Source organism: Lithobates pipiens, unplaced genomic scaffold (genome assembly GCF_037356315.1).
Source record: "Lithobates pipiens isolate NorthernLeopardFrog02 unplaced genomic scaffold, aLitPip1_a1.2 Scaffold_13, whole genome shotgun sequence".
NCBI lineage: Eukaryota > Metazoa > Chordata > Amphibia > Anura > Ranidae > Lithobates > Lithobates pipiens.
In genome coordinates this window covers 145,961,237-145,988,983 of record NW_027507718.1, presented here as the reverse complement: position 1 = coordinate 145,988,983, position 27,747 = coordinate 145,961,237, and the positions used below count along the sequence as shown (strand labels likewise).

General features: G+C 46.1%; 1 protein-coding gene across 23 annotated transcripts in view; it reads left to right on the top strand.

Moving 5' to 3' along the window:
• PTPRS (protein tyrosine phosphatase receptor type S) overlaps positions 1-27,747 on the top strand; it is a 733,740-nt gene that overhangs the window by 657,473 nt on the left and 48,520 nt on the right. For all 23 annotated transcript variants that reach the window (XM_077475694.1, XM_077475692.1, XM_077475693.1 and 20 more), the window contains 3 exons: positions 18,374-18,552; positions 18,638-18,764; positions 19,808-19,933. In XM_077475694.1, coding sequence (XP_077331820.1) covers positions 18,374-18,552; positions 18,638-18,764; positions 19,808-19,933 — 432 coding nt within the window. The remainder of the gene's footprint in view (positions 1-18,373; positions 18,553-18,637; positions 18,765-19,807; positions 19,934-27,747) is intronic.

The window sequence follows — 27,747 nt, the reverse complement described above, 5'->3', positions numbered from 1 at the left end:
AGCGAGATATTTCCGCAAACAATATTTTCGCTAAATATACACTAAAATCATTGTGCACATAAACACAACAAAATTCCTGCTAAATTGCTACTAAAGAATTGATCACATGTGGCATACTATGTATACCCATGGGGGGTCATGTTTACCCGCACAGGGATGCAAAAGTGTTCCATGCATCCCCGTACAGGCAGTCTCATTTATGTCAATTGGGGTGCAGCAGGTGCACAGGCATAGCTGCTGTTCCCAATCTGACATCCGCGTGGGTGTGGGTACATGATCCTGAACGCAGACAGTGTGAGCTCAGGGACATGCATGTGGGCCTACATGGATGTAAAATTGGGAGCAACGGCTCTGTTCGTGCAATTGCTACATCCCAAATTACATTAATGGGACTGCCTGCACAGAGATGCACGGAACACTTGTGCATTCCTGTAACTATATGCTGTGTATGCCCTGTGTAAACAAGGCCTTCAGCCTGTTTCACGCAAGCAGATCAATCTGGTCTGCCTGTCTGTTTTTCAGGTGGGCCCAATCAAACCACCCATTGTTCGCTATAGAGGCTGATGTAAATGGACATATGCCAGTTTACACCCACCTGCATCCGATCCAGTCTGCTAAAAACAGACGGATGGGGATTCCATTCCCCATCCATCTAGCGGATCGGATGGAAATGGACAGGCAGTCTGTTTCCATCCGACTGCCCCATAGAGAACAGCGGGCTGTGTCCGAGTCCGCTCTGCATCAGCAGAGCAGACACAGACCTGTCATCATCCTGCTCAGCGGAGATCAGCAGACAGAACCCCCTGGCTGAGCAAGCAGATCTGCTTGACAGAGTTCGCTCCGTGTGAAAAGGGGTCTTACCAGGAGCAGCCAGTCCGTTAGGGGTGCCGCTGCCCTACAGGGTGCCGGACTCATACGTTTGTTTCAAGCCACATGATTAGAGCCTGAGGCTTCAATTGGCTTGAAAAAGGTTGGGCTCGGGGCGCATAGGATTGCACCCCGAACCCACCCACTTGTGACAATAGCGAATTAATATTCGCTATTGTCTTCCGGCTTCTCCTGGCCAATCAGGATGGATCAGGTTGCGGGGGAGGAGAAGCTGAGGAAGCCATGGGGGGGTGTCACCTTGAATGGGCGAGTGGGGGGTATCACTGTGGAAGGGTGAGCGCAGTGGGGCGTGGCGTCACTGTGGGGGGGGGGGTGAGTGCAGGCATATTTGGGGGGGTCTTACTATGTTTGTGTTTTTTTTTTGGTGGGTGGGGTCTTTGGTGAGATATCAGAGGTCTAAACAGACCCTCATATCTCTTTTGGCGAAGGGGTGGAGAAGCAGAGGGCAGTGAAGTGGTGGCATGGGTGTGGGGGGGGGTTCAGATTAGGGGTTAATAACTCTGATCAGCTGGTTGTAATTCACTGATCAGAGTTATAGAATGGTTCAGCAGAGTCTGCTGAGCAATTCTGATATAAGCTTATGATCATGGAAGTGACCATAAGCTTATAGGAGAGGGGGAAATGAAGTCCGTACGCTGTACTGACTTGGCCACCTGTGGGTGCCTCTGTAGGTCCGTACGGCGTATGGACTTGACAGTGAAAGGCTTAATGGTGAAAATGACCCATCAGTCAAGAAGAGGAGAGAACATATGTAGGATCCCAATATTGTCAGCATCTCACCTGAGAACAGGCCTTGACCCCTCCCACATTCTTGATTGATATTTAAGAAAAACTGTGTATTTTTTAACAGGAATACATTACTTATGTGTCATTGGCAAGTGCAGAAGAAAAAAAGTATGGTCTGTACCTCTCATTTCACATGCAACCGAATACTCCGATCATGAGGTTCAGACTTTTTTAAACAAATCTTCTCCTTTTACTATACAGAAAATACATGTGGCTGTTGATACATGCTGATGGCTTCGGTAATGCATATAGGGACTTGCTATCCCCCCCACCTGCAAGTAATTATGACATGACTGCCTGCACTGAACAGTTGCCTAAGGAAACTTTAGAAGCTTTAATAGTCACAATTTTCTTAACCAGGCAAAATGCCGACATTCCAAGCAGCTACAAGCCTGGAAGACATCCTACCCCAAGTCATCTAGATCAGCACTCTGTAAAAGGCTGCAATGCTTCCAATGACACAAGGCAATTTCTGAATTTATTATAATGAGCAGAAACCGGCTGTGTGCCTTCTCTACTCATTTCTTTGGACACAGGAAAGACATTCAACCGGGTGCCCTAGAGCTATCAGAGAGGCGCTTACTAGATTTTGATTGAATGGTTTATTGAATCGGCTATGCATACTAGCTCATTATGCCTTTGCCTTGCAGGTTGCATTTAAAAAAATATATATAAAGTGCCTTTACTTCCTCTTTAAGCTGGGCCGCCATTGCTAGGGTGGGATTGGCAGTGTATTCACGTTCAGTAGAGACTAGCTCCATCACTGCCCTGTCAAACGCCCCAGCGGAGTCTGTTTTGATTTTATTTATGTGTGAGATCAGGGTTGTACGGGCGTATATTTTAAATGAATCCCATATTGCGGCAACAGATGCCATGTGACCATTTTCCAAGAAGTATTTCTTCCATTGGGGCGATGAGCTCATCATCCCCTGGAAGCAGTGAGCCAGAACGGGTTTCGTCGCCATGGTCTCGTGGTTAATCAATGGGGATACTGAGGGTGGTCCAATATGGACTGTGGTCCGACAGTAACCTGGGGCAGAATGCAGTTTCCAGGATCCGTGGTGCCAGGGTGTGGGACACAAGTATAAAATCTATGCGGGGCATAGAGTTGTGGGTAAGGGAGAAACAGGAGTAGGCTCGAGTGTGTGGGAAGTTGTGCCTCCATGTGTCTATAAGATGAAAGGTGGAGATGAGTTTAGAGAATTTAGTCGTATCGGCACTAGCGCCTATCGCCTCTGTCGTCTGGAGTCTATCAAGGACCGGGCATAGTGTAGTGTTAAAATCACCTAACCATAACGCCAGTACTGTGGGGTTACGAGACATAAAGCCTTCCAGGATCTCCGCTACACTAAAGGGAGGAGGTATGTAGAAAGCCATGAGGAGGAACGATTTACCGTATAGCTTGGCATGAAGAAATACATACCAGCCGTTGGGGTCAGATAGAAGCTCGCAGAGTTCAAAATGTACCGATTTGGCGATCAATGCCGAGACACCCCTAGCATGAGTCGTGTGGGTGAAGCGGTACGCCCACCCAACCCAAGGGTGGCGAAGAGCCATTTGGAGTCTGCCCTCGACATGCGTCTCGACCAGCACCACCACGTCTGCACGTTGCTTTTTGAGGAATGTAAGGGCAACCGAGCGCTTAATTTTCTCATGCAGGACCCTCATATTCCACGTGAGGAATTTTATAGTTGCCATGGTGCTGTACAGGGGACATAACCTCGCCTCAGTGGGACACATATCCTAAGGTCTAGTGAAAAATATAGTATGTAATAGAACTGAGGTACATTAAACACCGTATGAGGCACCCTTTCAGCATATATACATTTTCCCATAATCGGTTGCTGAGACATTGTATGCAAACGTAAAAATTGCAAAAATAACTGTTTAACAACCCCCTCCCCGTCTTACACCCACCCCAACTTGTGCAGGCATGATCCCTTAACTACTCTGAACTACCATCTGGGACAAACAGTAAGGAGAAAATGAGGAGCAGTTTTAGCCACTGGGTCAAGTAGTGGTTTCCGAGCCAGCCACCACAGAGAAGGATAAGGATGAGGCCTAGTTGCGCGCCCCCGTAAGTTAGTGTAAAAAAGAGGCAGAAAGACCCAGTTTCTCCGTTCATCTGCATAGTCATGATTCCCAGTGGATAGTGGGGCGTAAATTCGCTGCACTATGCATGCGGCCTGTAGGACCAGCATGCCTCCACAGCTCTGTGTGGCAGATAAGTTCAGGGGTATGAAAAAGACCCCCATGAGGGGGACAATGAGATTTAGTGAGTCCACTCCAAATATCCAGAAAAAAACAAAGGAGAAGTGAGGGAGAAAGGAAGAGAAAAAAAAGGGGGGAGGTTTAATCTAGTACTCTAGATGCTGCAGAGGATTACATAACAGCAGATGTGACGGTAAGGGTCCGCGGAGGTACAGAGTTCCACCTGCCTCCCTGACCCAGCATGGTATATCAAGATGGAACTGCCAATGTGTGGTGTAAGTCAGGAAGGTAATGCAGCAAGTGTAGTTAAGATAGGCCAAGTAGTGGTGGAGACATGAGACAAAAGCATCACGCCATATGGCTCACCTGGTGAGCGGTCAGTCTCCCCTGCCATGCGCAGGCCTGTGCTCTAGCCAGGAGATGACCTCTCCAGGATCCTCAAAGAACGATAAGTGGCCATCATGTTCCACCCTCAGGTGTGCAGGAAAAAGCATGGAGTACTTCAGGTGACGGCCGCGCAGTCTGCGTTTGGCCTCCATGAAGCTCTGCCAGCGTTTCTGTATCTCGGCCAAGAAGTCAGGAAATATTGCCACTTTGATGTTTCCTACTGATTTGTTACCTTTCTCTCTTGCCAGCTCTGCCGGCGTTTCTGTATCTCTGCCAAGTCGTCAGGAAATATTGCCACTTTGATGTTTCCTACTGGATTGTTACCTTTCTCTCTTGCCAGCCTCAGCGCAGCATCCCGGTCTTTATAGTTTAAAAGTTTTGCAATAAAGGTACGAGTGGGAGCCTCCTGGAGAGGAGGTTTAGCAGGCATCCTATGAGCCCTCTCCACCACCAGCATGGGGGAGAAGGCCTCCCAACCATATGTGGTTATCAGTAGTTGTTCCAGGAACGCTGTCGGTCTTTACCTTCCACTCCCTCCGGAAGACCGATGAAGCGGAGGTTGCACCTTCTGAGGCGATTTTCCATGTCGTCTTGTTTGGCGAGCAACTGGTTAATCTGCCTCTGCGTGTGTTCAGATCCAGCTTGTAGTGGCGGCAGGATGTCCTCCACTGTGCTGATGCGGGTTTCTGTCTCTATGACCCGTTCGCGGATTTTCTGGAAATCCTGCCTAATCAGACCTCCTCAATCTGGGCAGTGAGGGATGTCCTGCAGAGTGTGATCGCTTCTAGTAGTTTATCCGTGTCTCCCTGCCCGCGCTCTCCCTCTGTCTTCTCAGCGCCGCCATCCCCCTCAGCCTCCTCTCCCTCATTCTAGTGGTACTGTGCAAGCTTTGCTGCGGCTGATTTTTGGCTCTTCGGAGGGGACATAATAGTAGGCTTAAAAGTAACAATCTGAGTCAGTCAGGATAGGCCAGGCAAAACTTGAAAAAGAGGACAGGAACGGGGCCCAGTGTTGGTTTGAGGAACAGGTGTACCAAAATGGCCGCAGACCTCCGTGTGCAGGCCGAATCCACGGACCTGCCGGCGTTTGGCTGCCATGTGGGAGGCTCACCACTCTGCATGGGCCGCTGGACAACTGGGGTCAGAAGGGGACAGGCAGGATGGGAGGAAGGTAACAGGCACAGGGCCCAGCACTGGTTCGGAGGCAGGGTGTTCCAAGATGGCCGCTGACCTCCGTGTATAGGCCGAAGCCGGGGACTTGCCTGAATGCGGCCTCCATGCGGGGGAATCGCCGCTCCACCCAGGCCGCCAGATGACTGAAAGCCAGAAGGGGTCAGGTAGGATGGGAGCAGGGCAGCATGCACAGGGCCCAGTGCTGGTTCAGAGGAAGAGTGTGCCAAGATGGCCGCGGGCCTCCATGTATAGGCCGAAGCCGGGGACTTGCCTGAGTGTAGCCACCAGGCGTGAGAATTGCCACTCCGATCAGGCCACCGGATGGCTGGAAACGAGGCAGGGTGTGGAGAGGGTCCCCAGGCAGGCAGCCAACTTGTTTGGGTGGATTATCGGAGTGGAGCATAAGCAAGATACAGGAGTAATAGACGGAGCTCCTGGCCTGCAGGTCCTACTCTATGCTGCATCAGGCCATGCCCCACGTTCAGACTTTTTTAAACAAATCTTCCACCTTAATTTTTGCTTGATTTCTGGAGCCATTCACTGAAGCAATTAGGACCCTTCCAGAAGTTTTGGGGATAATGCTTGCATATAGGTAGCGCAAAATTAGATTGGATGCAGGTGATGCTTTATTGTCACCAGTCCATTTATATCACTTGCAAAGGTTCAGCAGATTATAGCCAATTATAGCCAATTTTGAACAAATATAATTTTAGAAAGTGAATTCCTTTAAATGTTAGACATTCATTTTTTCCATATCTCAAAATGCAAATACAGGCATACCCCACTTTTAAGTACACAATGGGGTTTATTTACTAAAGCTGGAAAGTGCAAAATCAGGCTCACTTCTGCATAGAAACCAATGAGCTTCTAACCTTGGCTTGTTCAATTAAGCTTTGGTAATAAAACCTGAAAGCTCATTGGTTTCTATGCAGACATTAGCCTGATTTTGCCCTTTCCAGCTTTAGTAAATAAACCCCATTGTGTAGTTAAAATTGGGTTATGCCTGTACTGTATCTGCAACCCCTAAAGTTTCATGGACTCCAAAGTCTGGGCATATCAGTATCTGGGCAACAAAAAAAAATATTCACTCAGCTTCAAACTTTTGAAATGCCAGGTTACATAGGCCTGTAGGATACCTGGAACAAATATGTTCCTGCTTCCAAATATTTCATACACTTTCCAGATCATGTCCCTGCCACCGCCAGTCTTGTCTCCTTAAGCTAAAATCAACATTGAACCTTTATTATGCAGGGGAAAATACCCTTGGTTTAAGTTTGTTAATGCCTTAAAATTTTACTGGCATGGAAACCCTTAATATGTCAGTATTACAATGTAATAACAAAAAACACCTGGTGCATATAGCACAGTAAATCCCCTCATGAATTTTTTGACAGGCAGGCCAAAATGTGGGTAAAAGAGATAGAGATATTTATTTTTATTATTATGACAACATGATAAAATAATACAAATAAACAATGAGCATCATATAGTATTAATGCGATCGTGAATATAAGATCATGATACATAATACCCAAAATATTGCATTCTTATGTCTGGCACATATTGCTCATAAAAACTGGTGGGCTAGCTGTCGTACATACTAGCGTGTACACCTTACATGTTTCAGACTGATTATAGTCCTTCGTCAGAGGTTTTATGTCAAATGGGTAGGATGCGTTTTCATTTTTTTCCACGTTTTCCAAAAACTTCTGGAAAAAAATGAACCGTTCAAAAGACTCATTCTGCCTCATAGATTATAAATTGGGGTGTTTGCTTTCCAAAATGGGGTCATTTTGTGGGCAATTCCATTGTCCTGGTGCTCCAGGGCCTTCAAAAGTGTAATAGGTGGTTGAGAAATTAGATGTGTCATTTATGCTCCTGTGTAAAAATCTCGCACATGTGGTATCGCCATACTCGGGAAGAGTAGCAGAATGTATTTTGGAGTGTAATTTTGTGTATGCATATGCTGTGTGGGAGAAATAACCCGACAATATGTAATATGTAAGAGCTGTAGTATTTACAGAGCAGTTGAAGTGCATAAAGGTGGGGTTTTCTTTATCTCAAATTTTTTGTCTTAGGCATGTCTTCCCAGAAGAGGAGTGTGGGAGGCGCAGCAGGAAGGGGTGCAAATGCACCACCATCGGTATTGGAGGATGCTAGCCTTACAAATGCTGTGTTTAACTATCCTGTAAGACCTGAGACAACTGGCCAGTCTGAGCCATTACGGTTGTCGAGCATTTGTAGCAACAGCTAATGCTTCTGCCTCAACCCTCGTTACAAAGGACGATTTAGCATCAGCTTTAGCTGGGCTAGAGGGGGAAAATAGCAGGTATGATTGCTTTAGTTTACCAAGGCGGAAGGAAATGGGATAGATCCCTTTCACCTGAGCCCCCACCTGCATTGGAACAGGATTGGACAGAAGATGTGGAAGAAGTGGCAGTGAATGACCGGGAGGCAGTTTCTAACAGAGATGGTCTGATCAGGTTTCAAATTGCCACCGTTGGAGGTCCCTGAAGTTTCCTTTTCTTCTTCAGGATCTCGGTGGGGTCCACAGAGTTTGCAGGCTTTTCCCTTGAATCTGTTGCTACAGCAAATCATGTATGCTGACTGGGATCACCTGGATAAGCTGTTTATTCCTCCTAAGAGGTTTGCACTTTTGTACGCCATGGAGGAAACGTTTATAAGAAAATGGAGCATGCCATCTGTGGACACTGCCATTTCCTCTGTGAATAAGTGTCTTACCTGTCCTATAGATAATGCTCAGGAGTTTAAGGATCCAGCCGATAAGAAATTGCCCGGTCTGCTGTACAACCAGCAGTGGTAGGTATCGGTATCTGTCAGTCTTTAAAGGACCAGGTGAAGCGGGTAACTAAGACTGTTCCCGATCAAGGTGTACCTGCGGAGGATTTGTCAGAATTACCTCAGGCCTTATGTGTGCAGTAGATGCCCTTAAGGATTCCATACAACAGATGTCCCGGTTGGCCCTGCTGTCAGTACATATGTGCAGGATTCTTTGGTTAAAAAGATGGGCTGCAGAGTTACCCTGCAAAAGATTGCTAGCTGGTTTTCCCTTTAATGGGGAGTGGCTGTTTGGAGAAGACCTGGATAAATATGTCCAGAAGATTTCAGGGGGTAAGAGTGCGCTTCTACCAGTTAAGAGGAGCAGATGACCTTCCTTTAAGGTGTCTAGTGCTTCAATACCCAGCACTTCTAATTTCAGGCAGTATCGAGGGTCTCAGCCGTCTGGTTCTAGGGGAAAGCCTCAAGACCAGGGCAGAAATAGCCCTGGGTCCAGAGACTCCCTAAGATCAGTCCCAAGCCTTCCTTATGAAGGGGCGCCACCACTCACGCGGGTGTGGTGGGGGCTATTATGGTTCTCAGATGCCTGGGTAGAAGTGATCCGAGACAGGTGGGTTATTTCTACTGTGTCTCAGGGGTACAAAATAGAATTCCGAGGGCTTCCCCCCTCGGTTGTTAAGGTCCAACGTTCCCATAGACTCAGTAAAGAAGAGGTCTTTTCTTCAGGTAATAGTTCAACTAAAGTCACAAGGAGTGATTTCAGAAGTTCCGATCATTGAAAGATTGGAGGGTTTTTATTCAAATATTTTCATAATCCCAAAGCCAAATGGAGTTGTAAGGCCTATTCTGGACCTCAAGGCTCTGAATTAATTTCTGGTCATTTGTTCTTTCCGAAAGGAGTCAGTTGTTCAGTGGTCACCCCCTTACACAGGGAGGAATTCCTGTCGTACATAGACATCAAGGACGCATACCTACAAATCTGCAGGGCCCTTTAAAGGTTTCTGCAATTTGCGCTGGGCAAACGACATTTTTAGTTTGTGGCACTGCCCTTCGGGTTAGCCACGACACCTCAGGTATTCACAAAGTTATAGGCTCCGATATTGGCAGTTCTAAGATCTCAGGGAATATCGGTTGCAGGATGCCTGGACGATCTACTATTGATAGATCAGACGGTTCCAGACCAGAGGCGGAAGGTAGCTCAGGCAGTTTAATTCTTGGAGCATCTGAGTTGGGTTCTGAATTGGTAAAAATCGGCCCTGCAGCCGGTTCAGCGCCTAGAGTATCTGGGGCTAATACTAAACACAGTCAAGGCAAAGGTATTCTTGCCACCAGAGAAGGTCAGAGTCGTGAAAAACCTTGTCCAGGTCATAAAGGGGAAAAGATATACCTCCATTCGCCTGTGTATGAGGCTACTGGGGAAGATGCTAATAGAAGCAGTACAGCGCAGATGTTAAAACCTAATACAAAAATTAATTCATAAATAACAATCGTTTAATATAGAAATGCAGGATAGATAAGATAAAACTAAGGATCAAGAGTCCATAAGTGCAGAGTATTCCTTTCCAGCGAGTTGGGGTGATTGATGTGATCCCCTCCACCTTCAGAAAAAATGGACTCTCACCTCAAACTATGGACCTCTGAATATTCAGACAGGTCAAAGAAAGCATTTCCCATCAAGGGTTAATCGGAGGAATCCAAGTTCATATGTTGACACTCCTGGAGTATGCTCATGTCTCATATCCCATATATATCAAAGTGGTTCCATTTATCATATGTGAAAGAGATAGAATAGTGACATCTAGTGCTCTCTATATGAAATTGGTTTATTAAAAGCAAATAAAAGTACACTCACATAGTACAGGACTGCACCCCAGTGCTAGGTGACAAGCGAAACAAAATCCGTAAGACGATCATGCATGGATCAGCGTTGGGACAAGCGGGTGACGCCACATGGTCCGTATGCATTGCATCCCCAAAGTAGGCGGGACTTCATCAGCGGCTTTCCTGGGGAAGATGGTATCTTCGTTTGAACCAGTTCCTTATGCACAGTTCCACTCCAGACCACTTCAGAGAAACATTCCGTCTGTCTGGAACAAGACTGTCCAGGACTCTGGACTGGCACATGTTTCTTCGGCTGAGGGTGTGTCAGAGTCTCAGTTGGTGGATGTTAACCAGGAATCTGGTAAAAGGAAGGTCCTTTTTACCTGTAGATGGTGACGACAGACGCCAGTCTCTCTGGATGGGGCGCAGTCCTAGAGGAAGCCACCTTCCAAGGAGAGTGATCCTGGAGGGAGAAGAGCTTTCCCATCAACATTTTGGAGATTGGGGCAGCTCACTTGGCTCTAAACTTCTGGACTTCCAGACTGCAGGGATGTCCTGTGAGGGTCCAGTCGGGCAGTGTCACGACTGTGGCATATATCAATCACCGGGGGGCACCAGGAGTCAGACAGCCCAGAAGGAAGTGGATCACATGCTGACGTGGGCAGAAAGATTTGGTCCATTCTTATCAGCAATGTTTATTCTGGGCGGTGGCAGAATTGGCAGGTGGACTTTCTGAGTCGTCAGTAGATATCACCAGGGGGGTGGTTCCTAAATCCTAAGATCTTTGCATCAATCTGGGGGGTTCCAGAGGTAGACCTGCTGGCGTCCAGGTTCAACAGGAAACTAGACAATTTTGTGTCCAGAACCAGGGACCTGCTGTCATTCGGGGCAGATGCCCTGATAATTCCGTGGGATCAGTTTTCCCTGATATATGCCTTCCCCCCAATCCGGCTGTTGCCAAGGCTACTATGCAGGATCCAGGAAGAGAGAAAGCTGGTAATCCTAGTAGCTCCGGCCTGGCATCAGAAAGACTTGGTACTCACAGATTGTAAGACTGGCGGTGGGAAACCCCTGAGTTCTTCCACTCCTTCTGGATCTGCTCTCACAGGGTCCAAATTTCCATCCTGCTTTACGGTCTCTCTAAGTTTAACGGTTTGGCTATTGAAACGAGAATCTTAAAGGACCGGGGCATTTCTGGGTCAGTATTGTCTACCATGTCGAATGCTAGAAAGCCAGTTTCCAGAAGTATCTACTATAGAGTCTGGAGATCCTATATTGCCTGGCGTGAGGCCAGGAGGTGGCACCCCTTGTAGATATGTCATCGGGAGAGTTATGGCTTTTCTGCAAAAAGGAGTGGATATGAATCTGGCCTTAAGTACAATTAAGGGTCAAATCTCGGCCTTAGCCATCTTTTTTTCAGAGGCTTATTGCTTCTCACTCCTTAGTATGAATGTTTGTAAAGGGGATGATTTGTATGCTTCCACCGTGCCCTTGGGATTTATATTTAGTACTGGGGGTTTTACAGAGGCAGCCCTTGGAGCCTATCTGGCAGATTCCTTTAGTCCTCTTCACAAGCAAATTTGTTTTCTTGGTGGCAGTGACGTCAGCCAGGAGGATGTTGGAGTTGGCGGCTCTGTCCTGTAAAGAACTTTATTTGATCTTGTACCAGGATAGTGCGGTTTTGTGGCCACAACAAGAATTTTTGCCCAAGGTAGTGTTCAGTTTTCATATAAATCAAGATATTATTCCAAATCCACAGTCTGCAGAAGAGAGAATATTTCATTCTCTTGACGTAGTACGGGCTATCAGAGTTTATCTGAGAATGTCAGCTCAGATGCGGAAGACTGATGTTCTGTTTATTGCCAGAAGGTCCCAAGATGGGATAGGCAGCATCTAAGTCAACTATTTCTCAGTGGATCCATCAAGTGATTGTTCAGGCCTATGGTGTAAATGGTAAGACTCCACCTTTTCCAGTAAGGGCACACTCTACCAGAAGAGTGAGTGCTTCATGGGCAGTTCATAATCAAGCATCGATGGCTCAGATTTGCAAGGCTGCTACTTGGTCTTAGGTACATACATTCACTAGGTTTTATGAAGTGAATGTTGAATTTGGACGCAGTGTACTGCAGGCAGCAATATAGAGCCTGTTGTTCTGATGGTATTTCTTTACTCATAATGGGCTTCCCCTCAAAAAGCATTGCTTGGGGACTTCCCAGTTATTATGGCCGCGCTGTGTCCTGTGATGTACGACAAAGAAATAAGTATTTTTTCTACAGCTTACCTGTATCCTTACCTGTAATCCTTTTCATGGAGTACATCACAGGACACAGACTGCTATGTGTCTTGCGATGTACTCCGCGAAAACGATTTTACAGGTAAGCTGTAGAAAAAAATTGGATTTTTATATACAGCTTACCTGTAAAATCCTTTTCTTGAGAGTACATCACGGGACACAGGAGCTTCATTACATAGTGTGTTATATAGGCACCTCTGGTGATTGGACACTGGTTGACCCCAATTAAGGAGAATCCCTCCCCTATATAACCCCTCCCATATGGGAGGCACCTCAGTTTTGTAGCAAAGCAATAAGAAACCACGTAAAACCCAAGAGGGGCGGAAGCCCTGTGTCCCATGATGTACTCTCAAGAAAAGGATTTTACAGGTAAGCTGTATATAAAAATCCAATTTTCTTGATCATACATCATGGGACACAGGAGCTTCATTACATAGTGGGATGTCCCATAGCAATGCTCAGATTGAGGGGAGGGAAACACAGATCATAATTATAGACTGCCAGGGACCGGAGGACCTAAACTGCAGCCTGTAGTACGCTGCGCCCGAAGGCGATATCCTCTTGCCCTCTGACATCCACCTGATAGAATCTGGTGAATGTGTGGACTGATGACCAAGTTGCAGCCTTACAGATCTGAGCCAGGGAGGCCTGGTGATGCACTGCCCAAGAAGCACTTACAGCCCTAGTAGAGTGCGCTTTCACTTGAAAAGGAGGAATCTTCCCCTTTACACTATAGGCCTGAGAAATAACCTGTCTAATCCACATTGAGAGAGTTGATTTTGACGCCGCCTGGCCCTTCCTAGGGCCTTCTGGCAAAATAAATAAGCAATCAGTTTTCCTTATCTGAGCAGTTGCTTGAAGATAAATACTGATTGCTCTAACCACATCCAAAGTGTGCAAAGATTCTTCTACTGCGTACTGTGGGTCCGGAAAAAGGGATGGTAGGTCTTGATTCAAATGGAATCCCGAAACCACCTTAGGTAGAAAGGACTTGTTGGGACGCATGACCACCCGGTCCTTATAAATAATTAGATACGGCTCCTTGTCTTGATTCAAATTGAATCCCGAAACCACCTTAGGTAGAAAGGACCTGTTGGGACGCATGACCACCCGGTCCTTATGAATAATTAGATACGGCTCCTTGCTGGAAAGAGCTGCTAGCTCTGATACTCTTCTAGCCGTGGATATGGCTACCAAGAAGACCAATATTTTAGTCAGGAGAACTAATGAAGCCAGATGCAAAGGTTCAAATGGTTGCCCCTGCAAAGCCGAGAGAACCAAATTCAGATCCCAAGGGCATACCGGAGGTTTGACTGGCGGTCTTATCCGCATGGCCCCCTGGATAAAAGCCAGCACCAGGGAATGCGATGCAAGTGGCTTTTGAAAAAACACTGACAGGGCCGAAATCTGAACCTTGATAGTGCTTATGGCCAAATTCATTTCTAGGCCTGACTGGAGAAAGGCCAAGATCCTGTTAATGACATACTTTCTAGGATGCCATTTCCTGAGTTCACACCAGGAAACATATGCCCTCCAGATTTTGTAATAAATAAGCCTGGAGGCCGGCTTTCTGGCATGGACCAAAGTAGAAAGGACTGGCCCCGAAAGGCCACGGTCTCTCAGAATGTGAGTCTCAGCAGCCAAACCGTCAAATTCAGATTGCGTAAAGCAGGATAGTAGATTGGACCCTGTGAGAGCAGGGCCGGAGAGGGAGGATCCATGGCCTGCCTACTGCCAACTTCATGATCTCCACGTACCATAGTCGCCTGGGACAAGCCGGGGCCACCAAAAGGACCGACTTTGTCTCCCTCTTGACTCTTCCCAGGAACCGCGACAGAAGCGGGCTCGGGGGGAGGCATAGATCAGATTGTACTGATCCCAGGGAACTGTCAGAGCATCTGACCCCTGAGCAAGTGTATCTCTTGTCCTTGACACAAAATTGTCCAGTTTCCTGTTGAACCTGGATGCAAACAGATCTACGTCTGGAATACCCCACCTGTGACATATGTTCCGAAACATGTCGGGGTGCAGAGCCCATTCTCCTGGGCACAACTGCTGGCGGCTCAGAAAATCCGCCTGCCAATTTTCCACTCCTGGAATGAAGACTGCAGAAAGACGCGGAACATGCTTTTCTGCCCAGACAAGTATGCGATTCACCTCTTTTTGGGCCACCAGACTCCTGGTACCGCCCTGCTGTGGCATTGTCAGAACCGAACCGGGAGACCTCGTAGTCTGTAAGACCACCTTATGAGAGCCATATAAACTGCCCGGATCTCCAAGATATTTATGGGCAATAGCTTCTCGATCGCAGACCATTTCCCCTGCGAGCACGTCTCCTCCAATACTGCTCCCCAGCCTGTCAGGCTGGCATCTGTTGTGATAATCTTCCATGGAAGAGGAAGAAAAGTTTTGCCCTTCAGCAAATTCTTGTTTTGTAACCACCAGACGAGACTCTTGCGTGTCCCTGGGGATAGACGCATAGGAAGATCCAAGGCTTGGGGCTTCCTGTTCCAAGCCGCAAGAATGCATCTTTGCAGAGGCCTTGAGTGGAATTGGGCGAATGGGACGGCCTCGAAGGAGGCAACCATTTTCCCTAACAGTCTCATGCACAACCGAATGGGGGAAGATATTCTGCCCAGAATTAGGCGCACCAGATCCCCAATGGCCAAGGCCTTTGGCCTTGGAAGAAACACCTTGCCCTGAGCGGTGTCGATGATCATGCCCAGGTATTCCAACCTGGTGGCAGGCTGTAGGGACGACTTTTCTAGGTTTATGATCCAACCTAGGCGTTCCAGGTGTTCTAGCGTTCTGGTGACGCTGTGGTTCAGGAACGCTGCTGTTTTCTCCATGAGAAGCAAATAGTCTAGATAAGCCATGACAGCTATACCCTGAGCTCTTAGGTTTGCTAAGAGAGGGTCCAGAATCTTTGTGAAGACTCGAGGGGCCGTAGCAAGCCCGAACGGCAAGGCCACAAATTGAAAATGGCGCCGCTCTACCGCGAACCTTAGAAATTTTTGGTGTGCGGGAAAAATTGGCACATGGAGATATGCATCTTTGATATCTATTGATGCCATAAATTCTCCCCCTTGCAGGGAGGAGACCACAGTGCGAATTGACTGCATTCGGAAGGACCGGATGCTTAAAAACCGGTTCAGATCCTTCAGATCTAGGATAGATCTGACACTTCCATTTGGCTTTAGAACGGTGAAGAGATTTGAGTAAAACCCTGAACCCTGTTCTTTTGGGTCCACTTCTACTATCACCCCCTGGGATAGTAAGTGATCTAAGGCCAGAAATAGCGGTTTTTGCTTTACTGGATTCCTGGGGATCCTTGACCTTAGAAAGCGAGAAGGTGGAATCTCCTGAAACTCTAGCCTGTAGCCCAGAGATACCGAAGAGATCACACACTTGTCCCGGATCTCTTCCCGCCAGGCTCCTGCAAATCGCAGAAGCCTTCCCCCCACTCGGCCGAGCGGGGGCGCCCCTTCACAGGGAAGCTTTTGGGCTCTGCTTGGCAGGCTTTCGCCCCCAAGTCTTTTTCTGTCCCTGGGCTCGGCCTTGAGCCTTTTCTGTAGAGGAGGGTTGAGAAGGCCGTCGCCACTGCTTAGAGCTAGTTGCTCCAGGAGAGAGAGCACGCCTGAATGATGCTTGCTCCTTTTGACTGGAAGGAGAGTAGATTTACCCCCTGAAATTTTTTGGACGAATTTGTCTAATTCTTCTCCAAACAAACGTTCCCCTTTAAATGGGAACCCAATCAAATGCTTCTTGCATGACAGCTCAGCTGCCCAATTCTTTAGCCATAGGGCCCTTCGCATGTGTACCAACATGAGGGACAAACGTGATGCTTGTTGGACAGAATACAAAATCACATCAATCATGAAACACAGAATATGAGGCAGTTCTGCATAATTTTCTACTTCCTCACTTGGAAGGAGCCCAAGCATCCGTTTAACCTGTTCCTTGAGGAACTGACACAACCCCACGGCTGCGACTGTAGGTTGCACCACAGCGCCAGTCATGGAAAAGGAGGCTTTTAATAAGGTTTCCAGCTTCTTATCAGCTGGATCCTTGAATACCTGCGCATTATTCAAGGGACAAGTCAGGCTTTTATTCACGCAAGAAACAGCCGCATCAACAGATGGGACCCCCCACTTCTTGGTGAAACTTTCCTCCAGAGGATAATGCATAGAAAACCTTTTAGGAGGAGCAAACAGTTTATCGGGATGTCCCCAATCCTCATACAACAATTCATCCATTAAGGGATGGATTGGAAAGGAATAGGCAGTCTGTGGGTCTTTCCTGACTCCCAGGGAAGAAACAGAGGACGTAGCAACTTCAGCAGCAGGCATTCTGAATGTGGTACGCACCAATTCAGTATAATACTGCACCTGTTTTCTGAGCGCCTGGGAGGAGGGGACTCTCTCCTCTTCCTCTGATTCATCCGACTGCTCAGGATCCCTGTCCCCAGACAGGGATCTCTCCTCATTTTCAGAAGAATCATCTGAGAGAGGAATTCCTGCTATCTTTCAGAGAAGCAGAAATAAAATTCATTATTCTCCCTTCAATGTAGCCCTAAGGGAGTCCTCAGTGACATAAACCGGGGCTGGGACATTAGGAGAGGCTGCAAAACCTGACAGGGGCACTGACTCGTCTTGAGAGGCTGGCTCCAGTCTTGCAGGGGGGATGGTAACTTACTGGACCTAGGCGGTGATTTACCAGTGCCCTTGCTACCTCCCCTTGAGACCCTCTTACGAGGAGACATAGTCCTAAGCTACAAAGCAGAGGTACTAGTACAAGTGCAATCACTGTTGTGCTTAAAGTCTCACAATAAATATATATGCTTAAACTGCACAACCTGATGCTTGCTGAGTAGGTGTCTAAGGTTTGCCTGGATCCAATCCCCATGGATGCTTACTGCCCACAGCGCCTATGTCTCCACTTACAGCCCCCTGACGCTCTGGACTTTTTAAAACTGCCGCCTGGTGCCTGCGCAGTACAGCGCCGTGCACACCAACGTGCACGGCTCACAACCACACTCCCCCCTCCTCCATTAGCCCGGGAACGCGCCCGGCGCGCGTGCACGAGGACCGCGGGATCCAGGGGGGGAAAGGAGAACTCCACCGGAGCTGCGTGGGACCCCTGTGTTACCTTGTTGTGGCAGGGATTGCAGTGGAGACGTGAGACAGCTGGAGAATCAGGCTTCACTGAGCGTGTGTACTGAAAGGCATGTAAGTATGCATCAGGCTGCTCTTACTCCCTCTAGTGGTGGAAACCAGGTAAGACATACAACTATTCACAATGAAGAAATCCACCATATAATAACATATATAGGATTAACTTCCCTTACCTGTCCCCGCCGCAGGAATTGCTAAACCAGACAAATTCCAGCCTTCACCCATCACGGCGGGCAGTGTTAGCCAACCTTCAGGTTTATCTGGGGCTCTTTCTCGGAAGAGCCTCTTACCTGGACCATGTAAAGATTCTGCCAGAAACTTTTGTGCGCTCTATGTAAACAGTACACCAAGTCTGGTTTTCCCAGAGCCCAGTCTTCCAATGGAGAGGACTTACAGGCCAAACCTTGTTTCTTTGGCTGACGAGGCCCGGGTACCATACCATCTTGGGAGTCAAATATCGGCCCGAGGTATGGATCCGGTTTGTTGTAGCCCTTAGGCCCCTGCAGGGACCTGCACAGAGCTAAAGTTTTACGTGACCAACCACCATAGACACTAGCGAAAAAACTGAGGTGCCTCCCATATGGGAGGGGTTATATTGGGGAGGAATTCTCCTTAATTGGGGTCAACCAGTGTCCAATCACCAGAGGTGCCTATATAACCCACTATGTAATGAAGCTCCTGTGTCCTGTGATGTATGATCAAGAAATACTAATTTTACTGTTTACAAAAACGCATTGCTGAAATAATAGGAAATTTAGTATGCAGGTGTGTCTGTATATTGTTACGTAAGTTTTCATTGTTTTATAAGGTAAATGAAGTACAAGTTATTCTCTGTATTTTAGCGCCTTGCCAATTCAAAAGCTCACACTTCAAGATTTATCAGTGCCAATCTTCCATGCAACAAATTTAAGAACCGCCTTGTTAATATCATGCCATATGAGACCACAAGAGTTTGCCTGCAGCCAATCAGAGGAGTGGAAGGCTCAGATTATATTAATGCCAGCTTTATAGATGGATACAGGTATGTCATCTTTTAGTGTAAAAAAAAAAAAAAACCTGTGTGATATTGGTGTGCAAACACTAATGTGTAACTTTGCATTTTCTAGACAACAAAAAGCCTATATTGCAACACAAGGACCTCTTGCAGAAACCACAGAAGATTTCTGGAGGATGCTTTGGGAAAATAATTCCACAATTGTTGTAATGTTAACAAAACTTCGAGAAATTGGCAGAGTAAGTGTTTTCCTTTATAACTGCATACTCACCACTACAAAATCTTATAAGATGCATTCTATTAATAAATAATAGGAGGTTTAAGATATAGTTGCACCACTGCATGAAGTTGAGAATGAATGAAAATAAGAGGAATATTTTGCATAGTAAAATTATTTTGTAACGTATTTGCTGTTTAAAGCTGAACCAGCTACAGACAAAAATAGAATATAATGCAGCACTCAGTTCCTATAGGATGAGCCCCCGGTGGTAGCTTGTATTGCTGTGTTTAATGTAGCTATTATTAAATGTAGCTATTATTAAAGGGGGCTCCCGGATTCCGATAAGCCCCCCGCCCGCAGACCCCGACAACCAACGGCCAGGGTTGTCGGGAAGAGGCCCTTGTCCTCATCAACATGGGGACAAGATGCTTTGGGGTGGGGGGGCCGCGCGGCCCCCCCTTCCCCAAGGCACCCCCCATGTTGAGGGCACGCGGCCTGGTACGGCTCAGGAGGGGGGGCGCTTGCTCGCCCCCCTTTCCTGGCCGACCGGGTAGCGTGCACGGAAAAGGGTCTGATGTGGACCTGGGGGGGGACCCCCACGCCGATTTTTTTCGGCGTTGGGGTTCCCCTTTAAGTCCATACCAGGGGGCGGGCCAGCGACGTCTCCTTCGCGGGCCCCGCCTACCTGGAGACCCGCTCGAATGAGCGGACTTGTCTCCGGGCGGGAAAAGTCCGTTCATTTCAAAAGTACGGCGGACTGGTATACACACAGCCGGATTGTCTGCCGAAATGCGAGTCTGGCGGGAAGATTGGAGTGCAAAACTACTTTCTAAGTCCGCCGTACTTTCGGGTCAAAAAAAGTATGCCGGAGGCTACACACGGTGGGATTGTCCGGCGGACTTGAGTTTGCCGGACTTTTCCACCCGATTGTTTGATCGCGTGTACGCGGCATTAGTGTTTTTTTCTATAACGTCCAATGTGCATGAAGCCTTAAAATAGCAGATTGATATGTATCGTTAATATTTTCTGTGCCTCTGTAAACACACTGTCTCTATTATACAGGAAAAGTGCCACCAGTATTGGCCAGCTGAGCGATCTGCTCGATATCAATATTTTGTTGTGGATCCAATGGCTGAATACAACATGCCTCAGTACATTTTAAGAGAGTTTAAAGTCACAGACGCCAGGGTAAGATTGGAAATGCTGCATGCTGCTTTTAAAAACATATAGTGCTTTCAATTATATTTCCCTGAACTAATTATGGTTTTAGCTATAAAAAATTTATTTTTTTTGGCAGGTCAATATGAAATATTGTACATGACTATTTTTCTTTTTTATATATATAGGCTGCAGATGGAGCTCGCTCTGTTCCTATTCTTTACAAATTTTATTAGCTTATTTGATTAGAAATGTCTGCTGTTTACAGAGTTCAGAAGCTCATTGTTACATTTACAAGTGTACCCAAAGTTACGAGTCAGAGTCTTTTAGTCAGTAAATACATTATACTGATGAACCAACAGGAATGTGTAGAAGGTGGGAGGAATCAAGCAATCTTCCATAGTAAGCTTTGACTGTCAGGCCGCGTACACACGCGCGGACTGTTCGCCCAACTTTGTCCGTCCAACAGTTTCGGCAAACAGTCCGCTCAAACTTAGCGTGGACGGACATGGCCACACACGACGGACGAACAGTTTGCTGAAACCGTGCGCGATGACGTGAACGGCACGTACGACGGGACGAAAAATACGACGTCCTATACACTGCATTATAGCTTTCGGCGTGAAAATCCTTTCTGAGCATGCGCGCAACTTTGTTTGACGAACAAGCCTACACACGGGCGGACTGTTCGCTCAAACAAGGTTTCAGCGGACAGTTTTTCGGAAATTCCGAAAAACCTTGTCCGTCCAACTGTCCGCTGAAACTGTCCGCTGAAAGCCCACACACGAGCGGACTGTCCGCCCAAACACTGTTCAGCGGACAAAGTTGGGCGAACAGTCCGCCCGTGTGTACGCGGCCTCAGAATGACCTGGAATTTAGGCATAAAAGCAGTGCTTGGAGACTGCTCCAGTTATATTTTGTGCATATATGGATATATATATATATATATATATATATATATATATATATATATATATATATAGGAATGCATCATGAGCTTTAAAAAAAAAAAATATATATATATATATATATACTGAGCCAGTCAGAACTAGTTCTTAATTGAGCTATTTCACATTTTTTTACAGCTCTTTCAGTGAAGAAGGATTTTCATATGTGGATTTAAAAGAAAATTTCCTCTAGCTGTAAAGAGCACCTCCTTGTCCTCCGTAATGACCTGAAAGTGAATAACTCTACTCCAAGTTCAGTACTTGCACCACTTATGTATTTATACATGTTGATCATATCCCCCTAATCGCCTTTTCTCAAAAGAGTCAATTCAGATCAGCTGATCTTTCGTCACAGCTGAGCTCTTCCATGCCTCTTATCTGTTTGTTTGACTTTCTCTGCACCTTCTCCAGTTTTCTGATATCCGTTTTGTAAATTGGTGCTCAAAACTGATTTGTGCAAGGGCAGTCTGTACTACTTTTAATGCTAGAAAATATTTTTCTAGCTTTAGAAACTGCAGCTTGCATTACATGCAGTCTGTTGTTCACCAGAATAGCCAGATCCTTCTTGACCACTGACTTCTCCAGCTGTTCTCTTTCTAAAATATATGACGCATACAAGCTTTTAGCCCCAAGTGCATAACACTACATTTACAGTATCAACATTAACTACTTCAGCCCCGGAAGGTTTTACCCTCTTCCTAACCAAGCCCTTTTTTGCGATCCGGCACTGCGTCGCTTTAACTGACAATTGCGTGGTCGTGCGACATTGTACCCAATCAAAATTGTTGGTTTTTATTTTTTGTGCTATAAACAAGAGCGACAATTTTGGGGAAAAAAAAGCAATATTTTTTATTTTTTGCTATAATATCACCAAAAAATATATAAATAAAAAAACAAATTTCTTCCATAGTTTAGGCAGCTATGTATTCTTCATATTTTTGGTAAAAATAAATCGCAATAAGCATATTGATTGATTTACGCAAAAGTTATTGTGTCTACAAACTGGGGGATAATTTATGCCATTTTTATCATTTATTTTTTTATTAGTTACATAGTTACATAGTTAGTCTGGTTGAAAAAAGACACAAGTCCATCCAGTTCAACCTTAAAAACAAATAAATAAAATAAAAAATAATCGTACAATCCAGATACCCAATTTTATGCCCACAATAGTGATGGCGGCGATCTGAAATTTTTATCGTGACTGCGACATTGCGGTGGACAATCAGACAAATCAGACACTTTTGACATTTATACAGCGATTAGTGCTAAAAATGCACTGATTACTGTGTAAATGAGACTGGCAGGGAAGGGGTTAAATGCTAGGGGGCGATCAAGGGGTCTGAATTGTCTAAGCCTGTAGACTTTAACTTGCACATTAGCCATGTGTGGAGAAGTGTGTCAAATGCAATCAAGGTGACTTATCCTAAGCATTGCCATGGAAACCATACATGGACCCCTCTACGAATTTGCAGAAGGGCCAGCCTGTAATTAATCTTTCTGCAATTGACTCTGTGTAAGGCACTCGCCTAGGTACCTATGGTGCAAAGTGTTGAGCCAGCCACAGAATACTTTAGAGCTGCAGTACACTGGTAGAATCCTGTCCCTGAAGATCCCTTGGAGGGTATGCCCACCAGAGGGGCAAAGATTCCCAGGATTCCGAGGATCCCAACTCTCCCTATCATCTGATGTGCTGGAGGGGTGCCACCAGGACCTTGCTGGACCAAAGCTGTGATGCATAGAGTTTTTACCTATGTTTTACTGGGAGCCTGTGTTGGCGTATACAGTCCATTTCCCCCTTAAGAATTGAATCCATTGGGTAACACATCGGTTGCACAACCAGTGGTGGAAAGGGTGAGTTGCACTAATGTTTAAATTTGTTTAAATTTGGCACTTGTGCAACCTGCCTTCTAAAGCCCCCCTCTATGATGGCCATACTGTGCATGTGTGCAGCATTTTTTTTATTGCATGTGGACCTTGTTACCTTCTTGATATCTGCTCCTGCATCGGTTCTACAATCCTCTGGATGGTACCTGCGCTCCCTGCTACCTTACCAAGTGACGAGGTCACAGACAACTACTCTGTGTCTCACTCTGTATTGGTCAGCCTTTAATCTGCTAACAGTGCTGGAGCATCTTACCACTGTCCTCTGCCTGCATTGCAGAACTCCTCTGAGTTTTTCTTAACTCCTTTTAGGGGTCACCCCTTCCTAGGTAAATTATAGAGAAGAATTATCAGCTACTGTGTTTATGAGCAAAATTGCAGCCATGCTGACTCACAATGCAGGGGTCACAAGCATAATTCCACGCTCCCTTCAAAGTCAGATTGTGAATTCACTGAGGCTGCAGTTGCTTTTGCACAGTCAGACAAGGGTGAGGAGGGATTGTAGAGTATACGTATACTATTTGAGAATTCAGTAAACAAGGATTTGCAGTCTACAGACATTACTCCAAAACTTGAGGATTCCACCTCAATGCTCATTAACGCTGTCTGCACATGTATAGGTTCAAAACTGCATGCATTGGCTACACCTAAAGGGATTTACCTGGATTCTCTGAAGAGCCCCCAAAAGACTTTTCCGGGGCGTGGCCTGGACATGGCTGAGTGAAGCTGCTTCTTCTGCGAGCTCCCAGCCTCCAAACCCCAGCATTTAAACTCAAAATCGGTATGCAGTCGGCCAAAAGACACAGGACGAGACCAGCAACAAGAGGGACCCCCTCCAGCAAGAACCCTGGAGAAATACACCACTACTTCAAGCAGCTACAAAAGTTTTCTCCCGGGCCCAGAGTAGCGGCACCACTAGGCTTCCCATGTGAGGCCACACAGAAGGCCCCAACCTCAGGTGACTGTAACCCCCCTCCGAGCCCCTTCACATCACTTGGACAATCACCAGAGACACCGAAGGGACTGCAGCCAGACATGATGGCATCCTCCCAATCACCCGAAACGAACCCACTGGACCAGGATATATGGATACTGATGCAGGCCCTCCCCACCAAATCAGACATTGAGGCAATGATCCTCTGTTTAGAGGTAACGCAGCGCTGGGATATCCAGGAGGTACGGGGAGAGGTGTCCAACTTGGCAGACAGAATTACCACGGGGGAGGCGTCAGTATCTTCGCTAGAGGGCCGGGTGTCAGCACTGAAGCAATCCTGAGACCAACACCGACAAACGGCCATAGTGTTACAGCTCCACCTGAAGGACATCGAAGACCGGAGCTGCCGAAACAACCTGCGGTGCCAGGAATCCCAGAGACTACAGACGCTGAAAACCTAAGTGACGCGGTTAAGGGGATTTTCCACATTGTACTGGAAGACATTGGCGCTGACACAGAGCTGGACAGGGTGCACAGAACCCTGGGCCCAAGACAGACAGATCCAAGCAGACCTCGAGACGTAGTGTGCAGACTACACCAATTCCTACAGAAAGAGATCATACTACGTCGGGCCTGGGAACACGGTGATGTGGACACAGACGGATTGCAAGTCAGGATCCTAGGGGACCTCCTGAGAGCTATCCTAAGACACCGAGCCCTACTAAGACCCCTCCTCGAGCTGGCGAGATAGAAAGGCTTCACAAACCGCTGGGGTTACCCACTAGCTGTAACATTCCGCAAATATGCACCTGCCTTTAGCCTACAAACCACCGTGGATCTCCCGGGAAACTCTTCTGATATCTGGAGACGGAACCGATATAATCTGATTCAGATGCTGGACTCTTGAAGTAGGCATCAAGGGATGTTTGCACAGCACTTTTCTTTATCTCCTCATAAATAGCCCTGTAGTATCTCAGGCCTTCAGTAACTGTACGATAAACTTTAGTAAACCTCTCTTTATCAGAATCTTGCTCCTCTAACTTTGCCATTCCTGCTTCAATGAGACGAAAAGCATTAGTTAAATGTTTTGTAGAAAACTTTTTCAATTTTGGAGTTTCTAGGTCCTGACTTTCTTCCCTAAATGCTGTCATCTGCTGCTCTAGTTCCATAAGGTCTTCATTGGTTAGTTCTTGGCCATGGGAGTCGAGTAATAAAATATGATATAATTTTCACAGATGTCCAACTGCAGTTAGTAATAGTAACCACAGCTTGCCTGGTTCTTCTTCTGCTGTAAACCCCAGACATTCTTGTGTGAATTGGGGGCACAATTTCTTCCAAACTCCTCTCATATTTGTTTCTTTCACTTCGGCCCAAGCATCAGTAATGGCATCATAAATGTGATAGTTCTTTCAGAACTCTCTTAAGGTCATCTTAAACTTTTGGGTAGCCCTGACAGCTTATGAGAATGTCCTCCATAAATAATGGGCCTTAAAGGAGGCTATGACTCCTTGATCCATAGGCAGAAGTAGCGATGTGGTGTTGGGGGGTAGAAATACCACCTCTATATTGGGGTACGTGTCAGCTAAAGTGTTTGGATGTCCAGGGGCATTGTCAAGGAGAAGAAGAATTTTGAAGGGAATGTTTTCCCTCAAGCAATAACGTTCAACAGCAGGGACAAAATGGTTTGAAAACCAATCTTCAAAGACTGTAACTGTAACCCAAGCCTTTGCATTTGCCCTCCAAAAAACAGGAAGAGATGCCTTAGTGACATTACATAGTGCCCTGGGATTTAAGAAGTGTTGCACTAGCAAAGGTTTGAGCTTGAAATCCCCAGATGCATTACCCCCAAATAATACAGCAGCCTTTCCTTTGATGCCTTATGTCCTGGTGCACGTTTCCTCTTTTGAAATGTAGGTCCTCACTGGCATTCTTTTCCAAAACAAGCCGGTTTCATCTACATTAAAAATTTGTTCTGACATATAACCTGCGTTGTCAATAATATCTTTCAATATTTTGGGAAAATCATTTGCAGCACTTATATCAGCACTTGCTGCTTCACCTTGAACTCTGTTATGCAAATTAGCTCTTTCTATAAAGTGATTGAACCATCCCCTACTTGCACTAAATTCTTCATTGCAAGTCTTCAACTGTTGGATGGGCAGCTTTTAAATCTTTGAATAGGCTTCGAGCCTTTTCTTGGACTAAAGAAAGACGTATTACGCAGATTTTGGTCTTCTATCCAAATTGTCAGCAGCTTTTCCATCTCAACAATTAAACCACTGCGTTGCTTGGTAATAATTGTAGACTGCATTTCACATGCTCCATTATTCTACCTTTATCTTTTAAAATTGTTGCGATCGTTGACCGATTGTAGCCTAATGCTCTGCCAATAGATGATGGAGTTTCATGTTTTTCTGATCATTTTATTATTTCTACTTTATTTTCCATGGTGATGGTTCTTCTTTTCTTTGCTGTATCACCAGCACTTGCATCAGATTTGTTTTTCGACATGTTAAAGACAGAAAATGTGGAATGACGTGCACTCTAGAAAAGAACAAGGAGAAAAAGTGTAGCAGCCAGCCAAGTTATTCTAATAAGACTGGTACAGTACTGTATAAAAACACTTACTATGGCCGCAAGATATAAGGTTGGAGATGCCCGCTTGTTCTGCGTCCTCAGCCCTCAGCAGTAGTGGTCCTCAGAGCCATCCAGTAAAAAAAAAACAGGGCTAAAAGAGACCCAGAAGGATGGTTACATTCGGGACTAAGCAACTTCTGTACAGTACTGTATAAACAATAAAAGATGGTATAAAAAAAAACACATGATTGAATGAAAGCTCCACATAGGCAGATGACATGAGCTCATGCTGGGACACAGGGATAGTAATACAGTTCAGCTATCACATAATTTACAAGTACAAGTACTGTACATGGCATATAGTAGTGGGCACAGAAAACAGTATGTAATCTGACCAGCTCCACAGGGGGTGTTTTTCTGGACGTTTTTGGGCATGCAGTCCTATACTGTATGTGGGGCGTGCAGTATATCTGCAGTGTGAGATGTATCCCGTTCTGCAAGATGGCTACTCGGCAGTTTCCGGGACCAGCGTGGAACACAAACGGATGGCAGTGACGTCACACCGACTCCGTTCGTAAGTAGGAGTCGTTCACAAGTCGGATGTTCATAACTCGGGGACTCCCTGTACACACCATACACTTAGACAACAGCTTCAGACAGGCAGACTAATAGCTCCATGTTCGTGAATTCCCCCCCCCCCCCTTTTTGTGAACCTCTCTACTACCCTCCCCCACTCTCTATTTCGTATTTTAGGGCCAGGCCCACCTTTCTGATATCTCTAATACTCTACTGTTAGAAAATTGTAAGGAGACAGGACACGCAGGGTTATGCTTTCCTGACTTGCCACACTCAGCAACATGGAACAATCATACTGAAATAGAGACTTATAATAACAAACAATTGGGTATATTTCACCTAACAAGTCATTGCAAATATTATGTCTCAGATACACACCAACATGGATACGTGTGGCATTATGCACTTATCTCACAATATGCCCACCCATACTCCAGTATTAATATTCATGTAATTATGTATGTTACATTGTTGCTTTAACTATGTTATCTTGGTCCCTGTGGACCTGTTTCCTGAGATAAAAAATAAGAAAAAATAAAAAGACTTTTCCAGTGCAAACCCTTTTGCATTTAATCATCTTAGTGATTGAACCTAACCTGAAATAGGTCTTTGCTCCTCCTAAACGTTTTTTACTCAGCAATAGCCTATAGAGAAGAGGTTCATAAACAGTGGTCTGTCCTTATTGTATACCCAACAAACTGTCTTAACAAGACTCTGAGTGTCTCTGTTGAGGATATCCATATACTTAAAGATCCAATGAATAAAAAGGATAGAAGCCCATTCTAAGGCCTTATTCTTCCTTTCAGGTCCTTCCCCATAACCTGTTCTTATGACCATGCTTCGCTGTCTGGTCCAAGGTCATGTCCCAGGATCCTGGATCTATCTTGATGGACGTTTCTGTCCTCCAGCAATAAGAAAACATGCCG